Source organism: Typha latifolia, chromosome 5, assembly GCF_019914945.1.
Source record: "Typha latifolia isolate L0001 chromosome 5, TyphaL0001v2, whole genome shotgun sequence".
NCBI classification, from domain to species: domain Eukaryota; kingdom Viridiplantae; phylum Streptophyta; class Magnoliopsida; order Poales; family Typhaceae; genus Typha; species Typha latifolia.
Window position 1 is genome coordinate 12,006,201 of NC_133090.1, and position 20,900 is coordinate 12,027,100.

The window sequence follows — 20,900 nt, forward strand, 5'->3', positions numbered from 1 at the left end:
AAAATTGAAGCCATGAAAGCTCCCACGTTGGCATCTCTGTTAAAAGGGCCTCATCAAAGACCAAATCAATGTGGAAACCACTTTGCAATCAATCAGACACCAAAGATTCCACAATCCAAATCAATAGGGACAGGTAGAGGACAGCATCCAAGCCTTAATCCCATCCAATACTTAAAAAGCCTGATAAGATTCTAGAAGGACTCAAAGTGAAGAAAAAATTAAAAAAAAATCTCAAACGAACAAAAAAGAAAAGGACTAATCTCTAGTTTTTAACTCCTCTGAATTCATAAGAGAGATAGTAGATTAAACATAAATTCGTATCTAAGGCATATGTTAATACTGGTAATAACTTCTTTCTGTCTTCTTTAAATTCTTGTTTTTTTCGCCATTTCTGCACGTGTAGAGTTGAACTGTTTGTACTAAATTGGTGCAAATATATGTACGAAGGATGCTGTTGTACCTGGATAACAAGTACATATCTTCACAACATGGAATTTTTGCTCCCCAAGAGACAAGAGTAAGAGTCCAGAAGTTGCTGGAGAACATAAGTTTGATCAGAAGCAGGACAAGAAAGATTTACCGCTCTGATAGTTTGGAAGGACAGCTTCATGGAATCCCTTCAGCTGTTGTCTTGTGGTGTACTACGTCTGGGGATACCTGGAAATATGTGATTGATTAGTACTTCTTTGCCAATCCTTTTATTACTAATGGTTTGGTTTGAAACATTAGTTGTGACATTGAAAGAAAATTATAAAAGAGGGAACAAGAAGGAAAGGTACTGCAGCATTTGGTTTTGAAGGGGAGTTTTGAGAGTGAGTGCATGCATGGATTTTGTATTTGCTTAGTTGATGGATTCGTGGTTATCTTGACAAAAAAATTTCACATAAATCTTGTGTCTTTTCTTTTTATATAATTCTCATTTTTGGCTTGTGGACTCCAATTAATTGTAGGAAGAATTGCCTTTGGACCTAAAATTAGCTACATAGCATTGGTATTAATTAGCCTAGCAGCAGTATGAGTGTTTGCTAGAGCTACTTTTGTATTAAAAAAGAGAGAGAGAGAGAGAGAGAGAGAGAGAGAGAGTTAAGCATAGAGATGCATGTCAGATTAATTATGAAGGTGTGCATGGCACATCAACTTGGAATCTAAGGAGTAAATGGATGATGACAGAGGATAATGGGCATGATTGAGATGATCATGTGAGGCAACGTGAGCCAAGTATGGAATCTGCAGTCCCTTCCTTTAGCTTTTCCTTTCTTTTGTTTCAGCTGCTACTACTATGAGTTGGAGGAGGACCCAACTATACCACACTCAATCTCTCTTCTATTAGGACCCATTCTAAAAGTTAAAGCTGCCTGCCTCCCCCTTCTCTAGCTTCTCTCTCTCTCTAGATCTCACCTTAAAACTTTTTTTTGTTTCATTAAACCCTCAAAACTTTTGCCAAATATATTTTCTACTAATTTGATCCAATTTTGTCAGGCTGCCACGAACTTCATGCAGTCAGATTTGGAAGTACCATCCAGTACTCGTTCATGTCATCTGCTCTACTGCAACTATCTCCCATCCAGTACACCTTCGTGTCATCTGCTCTACTGCAAGATCTCCATCTATCTATCTATCTATCTATCTATCTTTCTCTTCTTCTCTTCTCTCTATATTTGTTTTTCCAATGCTCTTAGTATGATGCATACGGGGGGTTGGTTTGCTTTATTCCCTCTCCAGCGGAAGACTTTGCATTGGACTTGGCGAAAGCAGACGAGAAACCAGATTCCCTGCAAGGATTTTCTGGAGATTTCACCTCCTCTCCTTCTCCTTCTCCCTGTTCCCTTCTGCCCTTTTTTTTTTTTATCTTTGCTACTTCCAATGCATGTCTCCTACTATGAATATATGGCTTTAATCTCTCTCTCTCTCAGGTGGACCCGGGATTCCTTGGGCTGACTTGGTACAATATAAGTTCAAATACGTGTAAATACATCAATCGCATGTTCTATTATCTCTCTGCATTTTATTTCGAATGCAATCAAATTTATCAGACCAGACATGCAGATCATTACGAATGTATCGACCCACATCGAATCCCTGAAATCTCTTTAAGGATACATGAATGCTATGGTTCTCTTTTTTCTTTCTTTAATTTGACAAGAAAAAATAAAAACTTGTGAAATCTTTCTATATAAAGAGAGAGAGAGAATCTCGACTAAACTTATAGATCTTAAAACCTTAAAACCTAGATCGTTGAATCTTCGTTATGGAATAAATTCCACCCGTTGGAATTCATGGCCGCTTCAATATAAGCCAAGCATCTCTATATACCAGACTAGCTACTACCAATTGATCTCTCTAGTCGTCAGATAGTCAAAATGAATATTTGAATCCTTGAGTCTAAGAGAACACTTAGGAAAGATAAACAAAAAGGTTACATTTGATTGAGGCATAAATCAAACCAAATCTAAACAGCATCTGCCCATATAAAGTAATTGTCTCTTTGTCTCTCACATCCTGTGCTCTTTTGAGTTTGTTCTTGGGTCACTGCATTTGTGAAATATTCAAGAATCGTGTCACACGAAGTCGAGATAAGTATTGCGCATGTTATATATGTATATATATTTTCGCTGTTTCTGCGCCATAAAAAGGAAAAAAAAATAAAGTTTTACCTCGTCTAGTGAGGTGAGAAATAAGAAGATAAGAAGCAATTTAATCCTCTTTCTCTAGAGAGTAGAAAATGTTTTGCTACTTAATGAATAAATTTTAATATAATAAGTATTATTTATTTTTAATAGATTATGAGCTTGTAGACTAATTATAAGTTAGACAACAAAAATATAACATTCTTTGATATATAAATTAGACAACTGAATTAACTCTTTTTTAAAAACAAGTCCTATTTCAAACCATATAATTATGCATATATAATACTAAAAAATCCATCAAATATCTATATCTATAGATAAATCGAACCCATAACCTTTATTATAGTATGATAAAATTCGATTACTGAACTACGATACCTAAGCGCTATTTAATTTATCCATATACTGAAAGAAGACAGTCATGATCACTTGATCATATAGATCTTATCAAAGCGACCCAACTTGAAGCTATCATTCAACAGTCAATGGCAGAATATAAACTTTGGAAGTCTAAAGATAGCCTCGATACAAGTGAAAGGATAACTTCTTTTTTTTAGTACAACAATGACTAAGGAAATATATATACATATATATATGTATATATATTGTTACTTTTATGGCTTATATCGGTATGAATGTTTCCCAGCCTCCAACGTAGGAACGAACATTGATCACAAACCAAGAAGAAAGTTTCCAGTGGGAATCAGTGCGTGGGGAAGATAACCTAGGAAACAACCCTACACTCAGAACAGTACTACTTTGAAACCCATTCATGAGTACAAATAACTGTAATGTTCCATTGTCATCATTGCCATTGTTCTAGAAAGCAATTAATGGAGATCTAACAAAAGTCTCATTATCATTAAGATACATTCATCATCATACTATAGCTAGCTTGTTCGTTGCGATATATAACAACAACAACTATCTCCTTGTAGTCAGAGGTGGGTGTCAACTAATTAACTAGAAAGGAAAGAAATACACATGATGATTAAACAAAACCAATCTCAAGAACATGCATGCAAGAAGAAGCTAATTGATTACTTACCATCTTAATTTATATCGAAAACAAAAGATTGCTAATTTTAATTAACCTTACCATTGTAGTAGTGACTAAAGTACTTCTCAAATTGATTCACAGGAAATTCCCAGATGATAAGGAGTTGAATCCGGGGATCTGATCAGGTGTAGTCCACCCACTTCCATGTCCACCTCCCCAGTAGTACATGTACTGATCATTGCCAGGTAAACTCATCTGCTCCAAGTTGTCCTCCTCCTTCGCTGCCGCGTGCATGACTAGTCCGGGCACCGGTAAGGCCACCGGCGGCGGCTCCATCCTTCCTAGAAAAGGGAAATTATTCATTTGTTGCGCCGCCCTACTCCAGTGCTCGAGCCCGGCGCCGCCAGAGCTACCCCCGCCGTGCTCGAGCCCGGGAAAGCCTAGGTGAAGATTAGAAGCACTGCTGCTGTAATCATTCAAAGGGTGCAAGGAGTTCATGAGGGGCAATTGATGATGGGTAGGGAGTACTAGATTCGCGCCGCCCCCGCTGCCGCCAGCTGTCGACGTGCCAGGCTGGCGAGCGGCTGGTTTTGAGGAGGCTCCGGAGGCGGACTTGGTGCGCTTGCCGTTGCGGCGGCAGCCGCCGCCGACGGGGACGTTGCGGAGGGAGCCGCCGCGGGTCCAGTAGCGGCGGCAGGTCTTGCAGAAGTGGCGGGGCTGGGAGAGGGAGTAGTTGTTAAAGTAGCAGAACTTGGTGTTTGTCGACTCGCACCGCGGGCACTTGAGGGCCGGCTCAGCCGCCGCCGGCTGGGGGACGATCTTCGTGAGCCGGGCCCGGTCCGACATCGAGCCCGGCCTGGCGGCTTCTCCGCCGCCGCTACTAGCACCTGGGGGATGATCATGTACCGCTTGTTGCTATATATAGTATCAATCCATCACAAAATAGAGGCCGAGATCAGTACTAAAACAAATAGTATGGTATATATATAAATATTCAAGAATGGATAGGAAAAGTAAAAACAAAAACAAGAGAAAGTAAAGTGTGAGAATATTTTCTCTTTTTGAGTTATTTAAAACTTTTTGATGATGAAGAAGAAGAAGAAACTTACCTGGTTCCAGCTGTTTGGTGGATCAAAATAAGCTGGAACTGAGGAAAAAACCATGGCAGGCACTTTCCTCTTCTTCTTCTTCTTCTTCTTCTTCTTGGTGAGCTTATCTGACTATTCTTGATCAGCTGCTATGAGAGAAGGAAAGAAAGGTAGATGGATGAAGAGGTAAAGAAGATAGGGTTTATTTCATTTGCTCACTTTATGTCTTTTTGGTATTTTAATGGTAGGGTTGGGTTGAAGAGTTGCGCAATTCCTTAGCCTCTAAGGGTTCTCAAAGTGCTGTTGTTGCAGAGAGAGAGAGAGAGAGAGAGAGAGAGTTGAGTGAGGAGAGAGCAGTGTAATTGAGGGAGAGGGTTAGTGGCTAGCTGGTCATGCATGGCAAAAGTTGCAAGGAGAAAAAGGGAAGAGAGGCCATGGAAACCCTAATTGAGCATGATCTACCTCATGTGAAGAAGCCTAGACATATATCCTCATATATATGTACATAAAGAAAGAAAGGGAAAGATTGGTCCTACTCGTGTTTTAGTGGTGTGGAATAGTCTAGTCTCGCTCTCTCTCTGTCTGTCTGGTTCAAGTGTGTGATCTTTTTCTTTTTCTGTGAATGATTTGTTTTGCATGAAATGGACTGTGTGAAACCTGTGTGTGTGATCCATTAACTTCTTTCTAGCTCTTTTCACTGTCCATGTCTTCTTTCAAAAAAATTTCATTTTTTTATTGATATGGAGGTCGAAAGTTATAAGCTAGACAAATGTGCTAATTAGTTTGATATATAAATTGAATAATTTAGCTAACCATTCCAAAAAATGATGAACTACTCGGATGAATAAATAACTATATATCAATCCTAATTTCTACGTGAGGAATAAACTCATAACTTTCGTCGTAAGATGATAAGACCTGACCACTGAGCTACACTTATTGAGCTATAATAGCTTTGTTTTTAACTTTTTATATTATTTGGGACATAAGTAGATACTTCATGACCTAAATATATATGTATATGCCTTTATTTTGTATTAGGAATTCATGCCTCCATATATTTATGATAGGATAACTTTACAGCTTGTTCTGAATTATATAACTAAGAGATCATCATAAAATTTAGAATACTTAGTACAAACATAAAATCCAACTTCAAACTTTTGGTTTGTTATAAGTTAATATTTGGCTTTTAGTACCTCAGAAACATTATGATGTTAATTTTCTTAATAGACAGCTATGTATAGATGGGTTAAATTAACTATATATGTAAAACAATTTTGATATTCTTGAGCAAGTTGTTTAAAGTTTAAGGTAAAGTATAAGGGGAGTGAAATTTTAAGATTAACTGACAGGTGTTTTAGGTATTTTAAATTTTTATTTCTAAAAGTAGGGATTTTTAAATAATTTCCATTAAAAAACTTTCAAAAATATCATAATTACCAATGCATTCTTCAAGATATCATAATTGTCATCGAAATGATTGTGTATTTTAAAAATATTAATATTTTGTTAGTTAATCTAATTAATTATAATTAAAACTGAACTTAAATTCAAAAAAGAACATCTTTCCCTTATATAAATTATTTAAAATTGTGCAAAAGCTATCCAATATTTTACCCAATATGATAATACAAGGATAAATATATTTATTTATACAAGGAAAAAATTGTTAATAGATATTTTTATACTCTAAACTTCAAGAAAAAAATCTATTTAATTTTAATAATCATCTGTTACGAATATGTTAATAACTATCGACAACGATAATTCTAAAAGACTCAAAAGTTTTCAGTGTTTACTATTATATTTTAAAGAATATAATGGCAATTGTGACATTTTGAAAGTTTTTAGTGAAAATTATGTAATAAAACCCTTAAAAGTAAAAACATTTTTTATTCCATTAGTTGTTGTTAGCTAAAAGTTAACTGAGGATATTTTAAGGCATTAAAAGCAAAATGTATAGGTCAAATAATAAATATTCAGTAAAAAAATAACAAAAGTAAAATGTAAGATGTTTATAATATTATTCTCAAATATTTGCCGTGGTAGTTAGATACTTAGAATTAACTATAACTCCTAATTTCGAAGTGCTCATTGAAAGCTACATCAAATTGTGGACGTCTGCGTCAAATGAGTCACCATCCCCATCACCATAGCTGAATTCCTAAAGCATTTGGGTAGTTAGGACCTGCAAAGCAAAGCACTTCAAGGAATATGTAGGCAGGTTGGTCAAATGAGTATTCCCTTTCCTTTCCAGGGTCTTTCCAGGAAAAGGAATGCTAATTTGTTTACAAGATATTGCCACGAGAATATTCACTACTTATTGTGATACAATAAAGAAGATAAACGTTTGCAAGGTTGCTTTACTTCTTCATATAAGAAGTTCGAGTCGATGGGAAATGACAGCAAGATTTATCGCCTACATTTGCCATCCTAATCATCAAAGCCATCAAGAGCACATCTTTAATAATTCAACATCTATTAACAAAATATATCACATGCAAGCAGAAGACACTCATCTGTTACTGGGGAGCAGAGAACAGTTTAAGTTGCAATTTCTCATAAAATTGCACCAATGAATCTCAATTCAGGATGAAGTTCTGCAAACAAAATAATCGTTGCAATGGTAACCTTGCTTCTAATTCATTAGCATGAATAAGAATAATAGGGTCGTCCATCATAGTACATTGCCTATAACAAAGAACCATCCATACAAAAGAAGTCAAGGTATCTATCGCATGCATAATATCCAAAAATAGGAGTTATTAAGCACCTGGAGACAATAATATATCCTTGCTAACGGAAACACTTGCTTAATCAATCTCCTCAATCTTGGGGCCAGCATAGCTACTGCCTGCAGATGGACCATCATCCATTTCACCGCAGATGTCGGCACCCGCACTCTGGTACATTTTGGCAATGATGGGATTGCATATGCTCTCCAATTACTTCACCTTGCCTTCAAACTCATCTCCCACTGTTAGTTGGTTGCCATCCAACCACTAGATTGCTTGCTCAATCACATCATCAATATTCTTCTTTTCAGCAGCGTCTAGCTTGGATGAGATCTTGTCATCCTTACTAGTAATGCTCATGTTGTAAGAATAATTCTCTAGGGCATTCTTCATCTCAACATTCACCTTGTGCTCCTTATCCTTGGACTACTTGTCAGCTTCCTGGACCATCTTCTTTATCTACTCCTTGCTCAAACTTGCCCTTGTCATTGGTGATAGTACTTTTGTTCTTCTAGCCAGTAGTTTGTCCTCAGCGGAGATGTTCAAGATACCATTTGCATCAATGTCAAAGCAGACAGTGATCTGAGGAACATCCCTTGGAGCAGGAGGGATGCCGGAAGGCTCAAATTTGCCAAGGAGATTGTAATCCCTGGTCCTGCTCCTCTCACCCTCATGCACTTGAATCAACACACCAGGCTGGTTGTCGGAGTAGGCAGAGAAAGACGTGCTCCTTGGAAGGAATTGTGGTGTTCCTTGGGATTAAGACAGTCATGACTCATGCAGCAGTCGCTAGTCTGGGATAAAGGAGTCCCATCCAAGAGAAGAAGGTCCTGCACCTTCTCATTGCCCACCCCACTCAAGATTGAAGCCTGAACAGAAGCACCACAGGCAACAGCTTTGTCAGGGTTGATACTCTTGCACAACTCCTTCCAGTTGAAGAAGTCCTGCAGTTACAGTTGCACATTGGGAATCATGGTGGAACCACCAACAAATACCACATAATGAACGCTGCTCTTGTCTATCTTGGCATCCCTCAGACACTCAAACCTTGCTCTGGTGATGGTGGAGTAGAAATCAAAATGCCCTCATACAGGGAATCTATTTCAGTTGTAGTTTGGGCTGTGGAAGAGAGTGTCCTCTTGGCCCTTTCGCAGGATGTCTTCAGGAAGTCTTCACCACCAAGGTGAGTGTCACCTGCTGTCGCCTTGACCTCAAAAATTCCTTCCTCGATCATGAGGAGAGAGGCATCATAGTGCCATACACTGAGGTCAAAGATAAGAACACTCTTCTCACCAACACTGCCAGCTTTCTTATCAAGACCATATGCAATAGCAGCAGCAGACGGCTCATTGATTATATGCATATCATTGATACCGGCAATAACTCTAGCATCCTTGGTTGCCTCCCTGTCAGCATCATTGAAATATGCAGCTCTGATAACTGCATTCTTGACAGCAGATCCCAGGTAAGTTTCAGAAATCCAGTGCATCTTCATTAGGACCATAAAAGAAATTTCTTCAGCTGCAAATTACTTCTCCTCACCCTTGTGTTGGACAACTATCATTAGCTTGCCCCCAGGGCCAGGAATCACCTTGAAGGGACAAAGCTAATATCACCTGGACAGAAGCATCAGAAAACCGTCTGCCAATCAGACGGTTAGCATCTGCAAAGTAAAGTTCAAGAACAAGAGTGGCAGGATATACTAACTTAATAACAGCATGAAGAACAATAACTACTTACCTAGACAGATCGAGTATTTGGATGATCAATAAAAACAAAGAGACTCCTTTAGGAAGAGAAACAAAAGTGATACTAAATTGATTATTTAGTAATAACAAAAAACCACTCCCTAATTAACAATTACTCTGGATTGATTCAATCAAATAATTCATATTATGGACCAACTGTGTAAATTAAAATCCAAGTGTATCAATTGCAATGCTACTTTCTATATGCAAAGGCATAATTCTAGCATGCAAGAATTAGTGTCTTTCCTGCGGCAGATACAAAAGGGTACTTTTATTTTCTGAGAAAATGTGGATACTAAAATATTCAAAGAAGGTCAACACTATCTCAAGCACATAAATCTGTTCCACGATGTAGATACTATCATACGGATTGGCACCGAGAATCGCGAAGAATCATAGAAGACATCTCATAAAGATTACTAACACACATCCAAAGAGAAACGCCGTAATGTAGGCAAAGTTGAACAAATCCAGAATCTAAGATACAGAACGATTGAAAAGGATCTCCTTACTCTAAACATCTATCATACATCGAATTAACAAGAGACCTAAGTAATACAAGCTCAAATCCGTATCTTTTAATCCGAAAAATAGAGCGGAGAACTCACCAAAGACGGAGTTGTTTCATGGCGACCTGATTCCTGGTGGCATCTCCAGTATGCCTTTCCGTAGGAAGGGGTGGCGCGATTCCCATGTTCGTTGGCGATGGTCCCCAAAGCGATCGTGCTGCCATACTCCGACGCATGAGTAGGTGGTGCCGATATCGATCTCAGTCGCGGGACCCTCGCCTTTCCCCGCCATTGCTTCCTTGGAGTTCGAGAGAGAGAGAGAGAGAGAGAGTTCTAGTGTTCTGGAATGTTCCGGTGAGTTGGGTTGGAATCGTTTTATAAACTTGGACGGCTGGTGATTCGTGAGTCTCCTAAAGATGAGGAGCATCGTGGATCGGACGGTTGATTTTTTTTTAAATTTTGTGAAAGAAGATTGAATTTTAAAATACAACATTATAACACCAACTATCTTCTATGAATTATGAGAATAAGAAAATAAATATAATGAGAAAATAAATCTATCCTCATATCTTGCTACTTCAAATCGGAAAAAGCTTGGAACTTTTTGCAAATTTACCTGGAAAAAATGAGTTTATAGAAGCACAGGGAAATAAAAGATGGTTTGAGCTCTGTTAATGCTTTAAGAGAATAATAGATAAAATTCTTAGAAGCATATGTTAATTGGTTTTTGAGAAATAAATATGAGGCAACTGTTTAATCAAAATTTGTGAGTATTATAGAACTATAAAAGTAGTTGAGTAAAATTAATGCCTCATAATTTTGCTTATGTGCAGATATTGTCTAATTATGATTGATCAAAATTAATGCAGAAAACCTTTTTGAAGCCCATTGTGAAACTCTTGTAGAAATTTTACTCACTTTCTTGCTGAAGTTATTTTCATTATCTTTATCACCATGGTATTTTATCATGTATCTTGCAGTATAAAATAAACAGCTCAATATCATTTTAGAGTTCCATATGATGTATTTTAACTTTAAACCCTCAAGTTGATAAAGATAGTAATCGAAATTAAAAGTCAGCAATGATAGCCTGAAACCATCAAGCAGAAAGAACCTCCACAAGAGCATCTGGGACTTGATTTAACTTGTGATTTTTAATGATTAAGCTTAGCACAAAATCGCTTGTTTCCTAGCAATATAATTTCAACAGTTCTGCCATGGCTGCACCAATTTAGAGTTTTGTTTGCCATGGCAGGCAAAAGAACTGGGAAATAGTAACACAGAAATTAAATGATAAGCAGCATTCATGTAGCTTTTCTAAATATTCTAAAGAATGAGGAGGAAATCGAAGCATATCATTCTTCAGAAGCAGCACTTGCAGCACTGAGGTCCACTGTCAAGTTGAGCTCCTGCAGCATGGAATAGAAGGAAGGAAGAATTACTGCAAATTTTCTGAACATTGTAATGGATTAAGGTCTCAACATATAAATTTACGACAACAGGTGAAGATTTCTTTTAAGTATCATAGCTTTCCGAGAAATCATAACAGCTGAAATGCATACTATTGTAGTCAATGATCAAGAGACCTTTGTATTGTCTATTGGCAATCAGCTATTGTTTATATATTAGATTTTAATCTTACTGCAGTTATACTTTTCTAAAACAAAAAAAAAAAAGGAATCTTTCGACCTCCCTTATCGATTCCATTTATGATTTTGGCCCTCCTTGTTCTCTTTCAAATATCCATAAGATTGAGAAAACAATGATATCAGTAGACAGGAAAATGAATGTTTACCTTCCCAGTTATCTTACTGTACATACTGAGCACGTCTGCAACTGTAGATTCAAAATGAGTAGTTGCATCATAACTCTGCAAATGAGTGTATATTCAATTAGAAATTCAACTTCAGGTTAAATTGATTGAAATTTTTATCTATCATACTTACAGTAGACACGTAGCAATTATCCTCGCTAGGATTGTTGATGGGTTCATATCTATCATAAATGTCAAACAGGATCTCATCTACAGGTCCAAGCAGATCAATTCCTGGCTTAAGTTCTACCTCAGGCTTGTCAGTCTCTGCTTCTGTTGAAACAAAAGCAATGTATTTTCCTTTCGGCGCAACATTATGTGCATACGAGCAACAAAATACATACCTGCACTTGTAAGAAATCAAGTTTTCCGTTAATTCTTGTGTTAGAATCTAGTTGAAAATATATATAATTTTTTTTTACTTCACTGTGTACATTAATCATAACTTTCCATAAGATAGAGTAAATGTGAAGACGTTGCGGTCCATCCAAATTTATTGTTCGTTTACAACGTAGTTATAAGAAGGTTAGCAACAAATAAGTTGCTTAATGCTTATATATCTAAAAACTCCATGAAGATCCTAGAAAACTCAATTTGCCGTTACAATGAGAGATTAGCAGCTTGAGTATATTGCCAACACATTCAGAGGTCTGTATCATTTCGGTTATGAATTACTAGAAAATGTACTTCTCCAGTAAATAGATTGTGGTTCCTCTTATTCCTTTTAGGAATCTTAGGTGACTAGTGATAATAAATACTACAGTGAATCAGCATATATGTTTGAGAATTTTAAAGAAAAGATTTATACTGGCACTATTTCTTTTACTTGTATAACTTAACAAATTGAAATAAGCAAACCTACATGTCTGATTTACGTCCCAGCTGTTTCTGGGGAAGAATAATCTGCACCGAGTGCGAATCATTTGTATCTGGAATTGGATGACTCATTATACATATGGCCCTCGCTACCCTTCCAACCTTCTTAACCTGCTCCAATTAACGATCTCGAGGTAAAAAAAAAAAGGTGCACCAAAAAATTATTCACTGGAGTTTTAATCATGGAATTCCTCTATGAAGTGTGTGTGGATAGTTTCTCTTCTTCTTTTTTTTTTTTACCTTGGCAGGTAAATATGAAGGATCACACACTACTTTCTTGCATCTAGCAGTCTCCCCCTCAGATGTCACACCATATGCCTTGCCATTTTCATTGAACTCCACCTGTCATGAGATTTTAGTTATTAATTGGATGCTTGCCAGATGATTAATTCAGGAATGTAAGTTAGCTACTCAACAAAGTGGATGTTCTTGAACAATAAATTAGTCACTTGTGAAGATCCCAGGAGAAGTTAAACGTCTGTATTAACTTCGTGTATCCATGATCTTCTTCAAAATCTCTATAATTCACGAAGAATGAAGCTTACCTTGCATTGTGGTTTGTTAAGCATGTACGTGCCGCCATAAACGGCACTCAGACGAGCAAAGCCCTGCATGTCAGAGCAATTCATATGTCAAGGGCCTCAAGGCACTGGTAGTTTCATTATTGATCGGTGATGATTCATGCAAACCAACCTGAGGAAGTTCTGCCAACCCATATAAAGGATAGATGTAAGGAGATCCTCCTTGAAAGCGTGCCAAAGATTCTGCATAAAGCTATCCAACACAGACGAATGAACATATTTAGCCTATCTTCTCTTTTCCTTCTTTTTCTCTTTAGTTTGAGACATATGAAGCATTCGACATATTATCCACAAGTTATCCTTGCCCTCAGGCAGTTTGATTGAAGACAAATATTGATAAAGATTTCAAGAGTATGGATAGACAAAATGCAAGTTAATCTGTGAGAAAAATCGATTTTGACGCAGTATGCACATTCCAAATTATTCGGTGAAAGTATCAAGATTTTTTTGTTTAGAAGCACCACGATATGTGTCTTACTTTCATTCGCTTTATGGTATCCATTGCAGGCTTATCAAGATAGCTGTCATCCCTGTGAAGTGCCAGTGCGTGACCAATAAAATCGACAGTATTGTCATCTAACCCATATTTCCTACATCAAAGCAAAACTGTCATTATGGAGTATGAATTTAGACATGCAAACTGAAACAACTTTCCATTGGAAAAATTTAGCAACCTATACATGGCAAAATATTATGTATTTGCTGAACCTTCTGTATCATGAATTTGGTTGATAAGAAACTATTTAAATCGAAGAGAAGGAAGGAATGCATACGAGATGACTTCTCTTGCTGTGACTTTGTTGAGATCAAGCCCTTCATGTGACTTCGGATCATCTTCTTCAAAATCTTGTACGTAAATGAAGAACTTGCGGGCACGACGTTTCTCAAAAAGCCCCATCAAAGTGGATTTTAGTGCTTCTACATCTGTGGCTGGTACTTTATATATCTGAATGTTTCATCCAGATGATGAGGTAATGGTGCTTAAGAAATTACCAAAAATGATGAAAACAATAAGAAAAACATCAGGACATACCTTTCCCTTGTTGTAAACAAAGCTACCGTCGACAGCTTTGAAATTTAGATACTGAGTAACATTTGTGTGGATCAAGACACGCACGAGAGCACCATTAGCCATCATGAACTGCGAAGGCATTTAGATATCGCTTCAAAGAAAAAAGAAAAGGGAAAGGAGATAGAAGGTGGAAAATTACCCTTAGATGAACCAAAGGATGAAAGGATTAAAAATACACTCAAACAATGAAAACAACCTAGCATATGGTGTTCCATGCTCCAAACTTTAGTATCTGTCAAAACTTTTAAATGTTTGCATGTTAATCTTTTGGAAAGATATGTAAATTGACATGAGCTCATTGTCCCCCAAAATTTAGTCCTCGGCTTGGAACCTCAGGCATGGCATCAAATCAACATGTCAACATTCCATGGAACTTGAATTTGAGAAGAATTCTATTTGTTCATAATATAACGAAACAATTTGTGTGGTAATTATGTGTACCTTAGGAATCATGTCAACATTGTACTCCTTGCTTGGACCCAAATTTTCTGGAGGCTTATCACTTCCCTTGAAGCGCTTCCAGAGCTATGATTCACGAGACAAACAATTAAATTCCGTAGTTAGTATTAACTCATCTTCTCGATAAGACAATGCCAAAGAAAAAGGTGTGATTCAGTGGGAAGAACAGTGGTAATATAATGAGCACAAGAACACCTGAACAAGATTGAGTGATGTCGACTCTCCGCCGTAGTAATCATTCCTATCCATGTGAAGAACCTGTATAAAAGTCCAAGGATTTAAATTTCTCTCGACGTCTATGTATACTATGCATTAAGTTTCTCTGTACAAATTGACAAAGTCATCATCTTCAGTAAAATGCAGCAGAGTAAGAAACTCTGTTGCTGAACAAAACAAATGCATATTTATGTATTAACGAATAATATAAAGCCAATGAGGTACACATTTCATTACAAGATTTTCATTAGCTTGACCTAAAGTACATCATAATTAGATGAACGACTTCAGCTTTATTCAGATATCGGTACTGTAACTAGGGCAAAGAAAGGACAAAGTTTTAATCAATTTTGTTCCTAAAATAAAACAATTGTTCCTAGATAGCTCAAACAATCAATCACGATTAACAGGGGAGAGAGAGGGGAGACCTTGAGGCCATCGACGGAGAGGAGGCCGCTAAGGATGCATTCTTTGAGTCCCGTCCCGAGAACGATGACGTCGTACTCTTCATCCATGATGTCGGATATCAACTAGAGAGATGCAAATGTGGATAGAGAAGTCGAGCAATGGAGATAAGGAGGTATAGAGAGAAATAATAGAAGAAGAAGGAGAGGAAGGGAGAGGGAAATAGGAGAGCTAAGACGAAAGAGACGGAAGAGGAGGAGGAGGAGGAGAGCAGGAGCAAGTCTTCAGGCGAGTTCACTGGTAATGGTCGTTATAACGGTCAGCACACGTGTCTCCCGCCAGAATGGCTTCAGGAATTTGAGCGATCATTCTATGCTAACCAATTAGTTATTAAAAATAATTTTTATCTATTAATAAATTAAAGGTATATAAGGTATTTTACATATATGACTAGATTAATTGATAAAAAATTAAAAATTAAGTATCTTTTTATTGCTATCCTTATAATGGTTTTCTCAATAATAGGAGTGCCAATTTCTACCAATTATTATTAATTTTATCTTTTATAAAAAAATAGATAACTAAGAGAGAGAAATAAAATATGACTAATTTATCTATACAATTTAGAAAAGTGACCGACACTCTCGGTTCATATAATAAATACTTTCAATTAATTTTATTTAATATTATTTAATCTCAACTATTTAATTAAGAGATTTAGAAAAATTAATAGTTCTTATTAAATCATTTGCAGAGATAGATAATTAGTTTTAACGGCTGCTTCAATCTAATATTTTTTTAATTAGCCTTTCTTAGATTATTAATATATCATGCTTTACAAGGGCGAATTTTGATTGAGATGCTAATTATTCTAATCATCTAAATGTAATTTGTGAAAAATATTTACGTTATAGTAATCTAATTAAGAATATTTTTAGGTACAAAAAGGAGAAAATATGTCTAAAAGATTTTACTTCTTAATAGTAGAATGTATTATCTTAGAAAAATATAGTAGAATGTAATTATTTCAGAAGCAAGAGAGTATATGAAAACTTTTTAAACCGGGAATGTCCTCCTGGTGTATATTACACGGCTCTGCCTGCTTTAATATACTCTCTCAAATATGCCATCTATTTATCGCACGTCGATAAATAATAAATACCATAATATGATACTGATCCAGATCGGACCAAGAGGTAATAAAAAATAATTTCAGAATAATTACACCTACGCCCTCTAATTTTTACATAATTCCATATTTAATTTATTTAGTATATTAACCCTCTTAAATGTTGTTAATTGTTCGTTTATTTTTCTACGACTGTTATGCGGTCAATTTAGACACTTTATGGACTATTTTTATTTTTATTTTAGAGAAAAATAATAGAGAAAAGTTGTGGACTATTGGAATTGTAATTAACCCGAAATAATAATATACTTTCAAAGACACATAGATGAAATATTTTATTTCTTAAAAGAAAGAAATATTTTGGAACATCATAAAATACAGAAGATTAATGGCTAAGTAAGCGAATTTATGCATGGAACTCCTCATACAATCTACTATTTACATTGCTGTCACGAGGAAAAGTATTCCTCGGAAGCCCATTTCGTCTCCTACCGCGTTGAAGTCTAAACAAAACCAAGCAAACCTCCGCGAGAAAGATTAGACGACGAAGGAAAGCTTCACCTCCTTCCCTCCCTCCCTCCCTCCAATTTCTCCATCAACTCGCTGGATCCATCGAAGAAGACGAAGGGAATCCCTAATTGCCAAGATGAGCTTCCTCCTGGGAAAGAAGAAGACACCCGCCGGTACTATTACCCCCTTTAACGTCGATCTTATTCCGCTTATTCTAATCTCGTGTTAAAAAAGGAGCCTCCTTTTTGTAGGATTTTTCCTTGATTAAACGTTAATTTGTTCTTGTTGGTGTAGAGCTACTGAGGGAGAATAAGAGAATGCTGGATAAATCTATCAGGGAGATAGAAAGGGAGAGGCAAGGGCTGCAAACGCAGGAGAAGAAGCTTATCGCTGAGATCAAGAAAACTGCCAAGCAAGGACAGATGGTATATAAATTTATCCTTACAATTTAGAATTTTGATTCAATTAGTATTGATCTTGTTTTTGTTCTTAACTTGCTAAGTTGATTCCTTTTTATCTTTTGGGTTAAATCTCATCCTATACCTCCATAGTGTGTACTTAGAATTTGTTGTTCGTCTTCCTTAGGGAATCATTAGATACAAAGTGGGTTGGATTGTGATAAGAAGAGCTTCGATTGGTACTTGATAGAGTTAAGTTGAGGCTCTGAATATTGCTATTTTGCTTATAAGGTGAATACTGGAGCAAGAATGTCATGTGGAAGAGAGAAGTTTTTTTTCTTACACTCTGTTTGGAATCACCAAATCTGTGTATTTCAATTGATTTGGAATTATAGTTTTACCAATTTTGCTGTTTGGAAGCATTATGTATCTATAGCCTTTAAGTTATTCTATAATATTTTGGATTATCATGAGTGCTTTAGGATAAGCAGTAACAAATTGAGGGTTTGGTCCTTTGTTTTGACTTTCAAATTTTTCTTTAGGTAAGGTCAGAAAGATTTGCTAAGGATTAGTGCTAATTTCTTCCTCAACTTTGTACTCCTCTTAAGTTATCTAAAACAATGCATGACTATGAATCCATGTGATGGTTTGGTTACCACTGTCTTTGTTAAGATCTTAGACCTAAATGTATTATACCATGTCTAACAGTCTAAGTTGTTTTAATTATTTTGTAGATATCGAAGTTGGAAATGAATGATCTGTAAAGTCTGATTGAAATGACTAGATTCGCATGTTCATATTCATTTTTCTATTGAGAGCAGTGTTGGCCTCTGTCTGTTTTCTGGTGTGTGCATTATTATTTCCCGCAAGTAAGTAATTTAGGCATGTTTATCCTGTCAGTAGATTTGGATGAAACTTAAATGACAAAAATTGGGAGTGCTTGTTTGCAGTTTGATATCATTGGGTTAAAGTATTGGTGCCTCACATGCCATTTATCCACCTCAACAGAGGGTTTAGGTTTTCATATTGCATGTGCTGGGCGGCCCTAAAGAGATGCTTCTGTCCTTTCTTAGAAGGAACCTGTTGGAGTAGATTTAGATTTAAAAATTTGTAGAGTAAAACTGGCACTTTAACATAACAACCACTGACCATATAAAAGTACTTGAAATACATAAGTTATAGTTTAGTTTGCAGTCCCATATGCTTAGATGAATGCCTGTTATACATCTTGTTTTCTACTTTATTGTTTAATGATAAGATTTTCTTTTTCTCTGTATATGTTTTGTTACAGGGAGCTGTAAAAGTAATGGCAAAGGACCTCATTCGTACGAGACATCAGATCACAAAGTTTTATGCACTTAAATCACAGCTACAAGGAGTATCTCTTAGAATTCAGGTAATAATGTCTCTCCATTTCCTTGTGTTACAACCATAATATAGGTTAACAATAAATTTAGCAGTGCAATCTGCTGGACTTTGGCTTATCTAGTCCCCGTTCACTTCAGGAATAACTGTTTTCTTATTCTGAAATACAATTCATTATTTCAGAATAACAGCTAAATATTATAATAACTTTATTTTAGAATACAAATACCATTTATTAAAATTACATCTTATACCACACACTAACATAATTATTAATGTACCCTTGATATCTACCATATCAATATACTTTATATCAAATCATAATGTATTTATAGTAATTTTATAAAAATAAAACACATTTATCTTATTTTTTCTTTCACTTTATATCACATCAAAATTAATTATTGTACTCTTATTTCAGCATACAAGTGAATATAAGAATAATTATTCTTAGAATAAAGACCTCATTTTGAAAATAACGAAGATGAATACTTATTCTAGAATTGATCATATTTTTGAAGTAAATAAGGCTCTACATTTTAGGTTGAACTTTGCTCTATTTTAGTTGGACATTGCTTCTTTGGTTCATCTTGCTGTTGTTTACATAAGTTTGGAGTTTGGACTCCAACAATTAATAGGTAATTCAGTTATTCTTGTCGTGACAAAGCTGTAATAAGTTCTACTAAACAAAATGATAATCATGCTTCTCCACTTGTATGCTATCGCAATTGAGAAAATTTGTTGCTTGATTTGAACTTCACTAGTCTTGTTTTGGGTTATTTGACGTCAACTATGTAATGATGTGCTGCTACCTTCATCGGTGGGACAAAAACCATCCAAGCTTGTTGCTAATGAGTACCGATAATTAAAATGTTTTATTATGTTAGAAAGATTAATGATGAAGGATAGCCCTGGGCAACTTTAGGATGCCTTTCTATTTTCCTAAAGCATCTTTTCCTTTTGTCTAAATTCTGTTTGAAGTAAAAGAAAGCATATAAGTTTAGATAATCTTAAACTTCAGGATCTACAACTGAGTTGTTCTCTGAAGTTCAAGTTCAAAGTTCTTGATACGTTGTTAGATCTATAGGCTTTGGGTGGATGTTGTAGCAAATTTTTTGTGTTATGTTCACTTCTCCTGAGTTCAATCTTGCAATAGCCAGTTAATTAGTGACCTCGGCAGTTAATTTTTCCAATGCTCACAGACGATGAAGTCAACCCAAACTATGGGAGAGGCCATGAAAGGTGTTACTAAGGCAATGCAACAGATGAACAGACAGATGAATCTACCACAATTACAGAAGATAATGCAAGAATTCGAGCGGGAAAACGAGAAGATGGAAATGGTCAGTGAGGTGATGGGAGATGCCATAGATGATGCATTGGAAGGAGATGAGGAAGAGGAAGAAACAGAAGAACTTGTGAATCAGGTCCTCGATGAAATTGGAATCGATGTTAACGCAGCGGTATGTTCCTATATGTGGTCTTCTTTCCCTGAAATTACTGTTCTTTGTATTAATGCCCACAAGAGAGCTGTACTAAGATCCTTTTTCGGTCTTTTATATGCACAGCTTGTCAAGGCCCCTTCATCTGCAGTAGCTAAACCGGTTGCAGCTGCTAAGGTTGCTCAAGCTGAAGCAGTTGGAAGTGAAGACAGTGGAATAGATAATGATTTACAGGCAAGATTAGACAATCTGCGGAAAATGTGACCATGATATGTAGTGTTTATTGCGCCATATATTGTATACGAATATCGACATACATAGTGTGTATTTATATATATGTTTTTATTTTCTTCTGTATACATCCATACACGAGGTTTTGATAGTGCTGATATATTAAATCATACATTTTGTTGATCCTACCCGATTTGGGAATTTCGTAACTTATCACTGGAAATATCTGCTGGATGATATAATTGTGATTTTTCCTCCAAACTACATTATGTTATGCTATGATATGTTATGTAACTCGATATCGTAAAATTAGCTGGAAAAATAGTTCATCCATTCTTGTAATGACAAAGAGAGATGGAGATATACACCGCAAATTAAAGTAGTTCCATAGTTGGTGTTGACAAAAGTAGTTCTTACTTGTTTGAGTTGTTTCTAGACCTTAATTTCTGTCCATCTACTCTTACAATTTTTTGTGTGCATGTTAACATATTAAGGAGGTGAAACTTTATTGCGGCCTGTGATTCAAACTCGAAAACACTCATACAATACAAATATCTTCAATTAATCCGCGCATAATCCCATTATTTATTCTTTATGAGTGTCCCGGCTAAACAGATCCATAGACAGACAACTTCCAGTCCCTCCAAATCTATTAATGGAAACCAAGATTTATTGTTGACCAGCACATAA

The 20,900-nt window shown here is 36.1% G+C and overlaps 3 protein-coding genes and 1 long non-coding RNA gene across 6 annotated transcripts; 1 reads left to right on the top strand and 3 right to left on the bottom strand.

Annotated features, from left to right (window-relative positions):
* Nucleotides 1-2,149: 2,149 nt before the first annotated feature.
* LOC140787960 (dof zinc finger protein DOF3.6-like) lies at nt 2,150-5,331 on the bottom strand. 2 transcript variants are annotated; one of them, XM_073137005.1, is made up of 3 exons: nt 4,740-5,331; nt 3,730-4,545; nt 2,150-2,529 (listed from the first exon to the last, which is right to left on the bottom strand). In XM_073137005.1, exons 1-2 carry the CDS (start codon nt 4,791-4,793, stop codon nt 3,766-3,768), a joined length of 834 nt encoding a protein of 277 aa, XP_072993106.1. In that variant the 5' UTR covers nt 4,794-5,331; the 3' UTR covers nt 2,150-2,529; nt 3,730-3,765. The 2 variants fall into 2 exon arrangements, with proteins under 2 accessions (XP_072993106.1, XP_072993105.1); XM_073137004.1 differs by lacking the exon at nt 2,150-2,529 and having other exon boundaries at nt 3,465-4,545.
* A 2,002-nt stretch (nt 5,332-7,333) lies between these two features.
* Nucleotides 7,334-10,061, bottom strand: LOC140788028 (uncharacterized). 2 transcript variants are annotated; one of them, XR_012108943.1, is made up of 2 exons: nt 9,813-10,061; nt 7,334-9,097 (listed from the first exon to the last, which is right to left on the bottom strand). It is a non-coding gene; the product is annotated as an uncharacterized lncRNA (long non-coding RNA). The 2 variants fall into 2 exon arrangements; XR_012108944.1 differs by having other exon boundaries at nt 7,334-9,119; nt 9,813-10,046.
* Nucleotides 10,062-10,848: 787 nt separating this feature from the next.
* Nucleotides 10,849-15,475, bottom strand: LOC140789301 (guanosine nucleotide diphosphate dissociation inhibitor At5g09550). The gene is made up of 13 exons (XM_073138958.1): nt 15,159-15,475; nt 14,710-14,772; nt 14,497-14,580; nt 14,017-14,124; nt 13,757-13,929; nt 13,462-13,573; nt 13,096-13,176; nt 12,948-13,010; nt 12,643-12,744; nt 12,389-12,513; nt 11,660-11,870; nt 11,509-11,583; nt 10,849-11,122 (listed from the first exon to the last, which is right to left on the bottom strand). The coding sequence occupies exons 1-13, from the start codon at nt 15,243-15,245 to the stop codon at nt 11,069-11,071; spliced, it is 1,338 nt and encodes a 445-aa protein (XP_072995059.1). The 5' UTR covers nt 15,246-15,475; the 3' UTR covers nt 10,849-11,068.
* Nucleotides 15,476-16,734: 1,259 nt separating this feature from the next.
* On the top strand, nt 16,735-20,398 carry LOC140789871 (vacuolar protein sorting-associated protein 2 homolog 1-like). The gene is made up of 5 exons (XM_073139751.1): nt 16,735-16,947; nt 17,069-17,199; nt 18,464-18,568; nt 19,740-20,000; nt 20,106-20,398. The coding sequence occupies exons 1-5, from the start codon at nt 16,911-16,913 to the stop codon at nt 20,241-20,243; spliced, it is 672 nt and encodes a 223-aa protein (XP_072995852.1). The 5' UTR covers nt 16,735-16,910; the 3' UTR covers nt 20,244-20,398.
* The last annotated feature ends 502 nt before the right edge of the window (nt 20,399-20,900 follow it).

Bases quoted from the DNA above. Each gene is read 5' to 3' on its own strand.
- LOC140787960 (XM_073137005.1), bottom strand. From the start codon at position 4,793: ATGGTTTTTTCCTCAGTTCCAGCTTATTTTGATCCACCAAACAGCTGG. The intron at 4,546-4,739 runs GTAAGTTTCTTC...TACTATATATAG, and splicing joins CACCAAACAGCTGGAACCAG to CAACAAGCGGTACATGATCA.
- LOC140789301 (XM_073138958.1), bottom strand. From the start codon at position 15,245: ATGGATGAAGAGTACGACGTCATCGTTCTCGGGACGGGACTCAAAGAA. The intron at 11,584-11,659 runs GTAAGTATGATA...ACTCATTTGCAG, and splicing joins ATAATTGCTACGTGTCTACT to AGTTATGATGCAACTACTCA. The intron at 11,123-11,508 runs GTAAACATTCAT...TCCATGCTGCAG, and splicing joins ACAGTAAGATAACTGGGAAG to GAGCTCAACTTGACAGTGGA.
- LOC140789871 (XM_073139751.1), top strand. From the start codon at position 16,911: ATGAGCTTCCTCCTGGGAAAGAAGAAGACACCCGCCG. The intron at 16,948-17,068 runs GTACTATTACCC...TTGTTGGTGTAG, and splicing joins AAAGAAGAAGACACCCGCCG to AGCTACTGAGGGAGAATAAG. The intron at 18,569-19,739 runs GTAATAATGTCT...CAATGCTCACAG, and splicing joins GAGTATCTCTTAGAATTCAG to ACGATGAAGTCAACCCAAAC.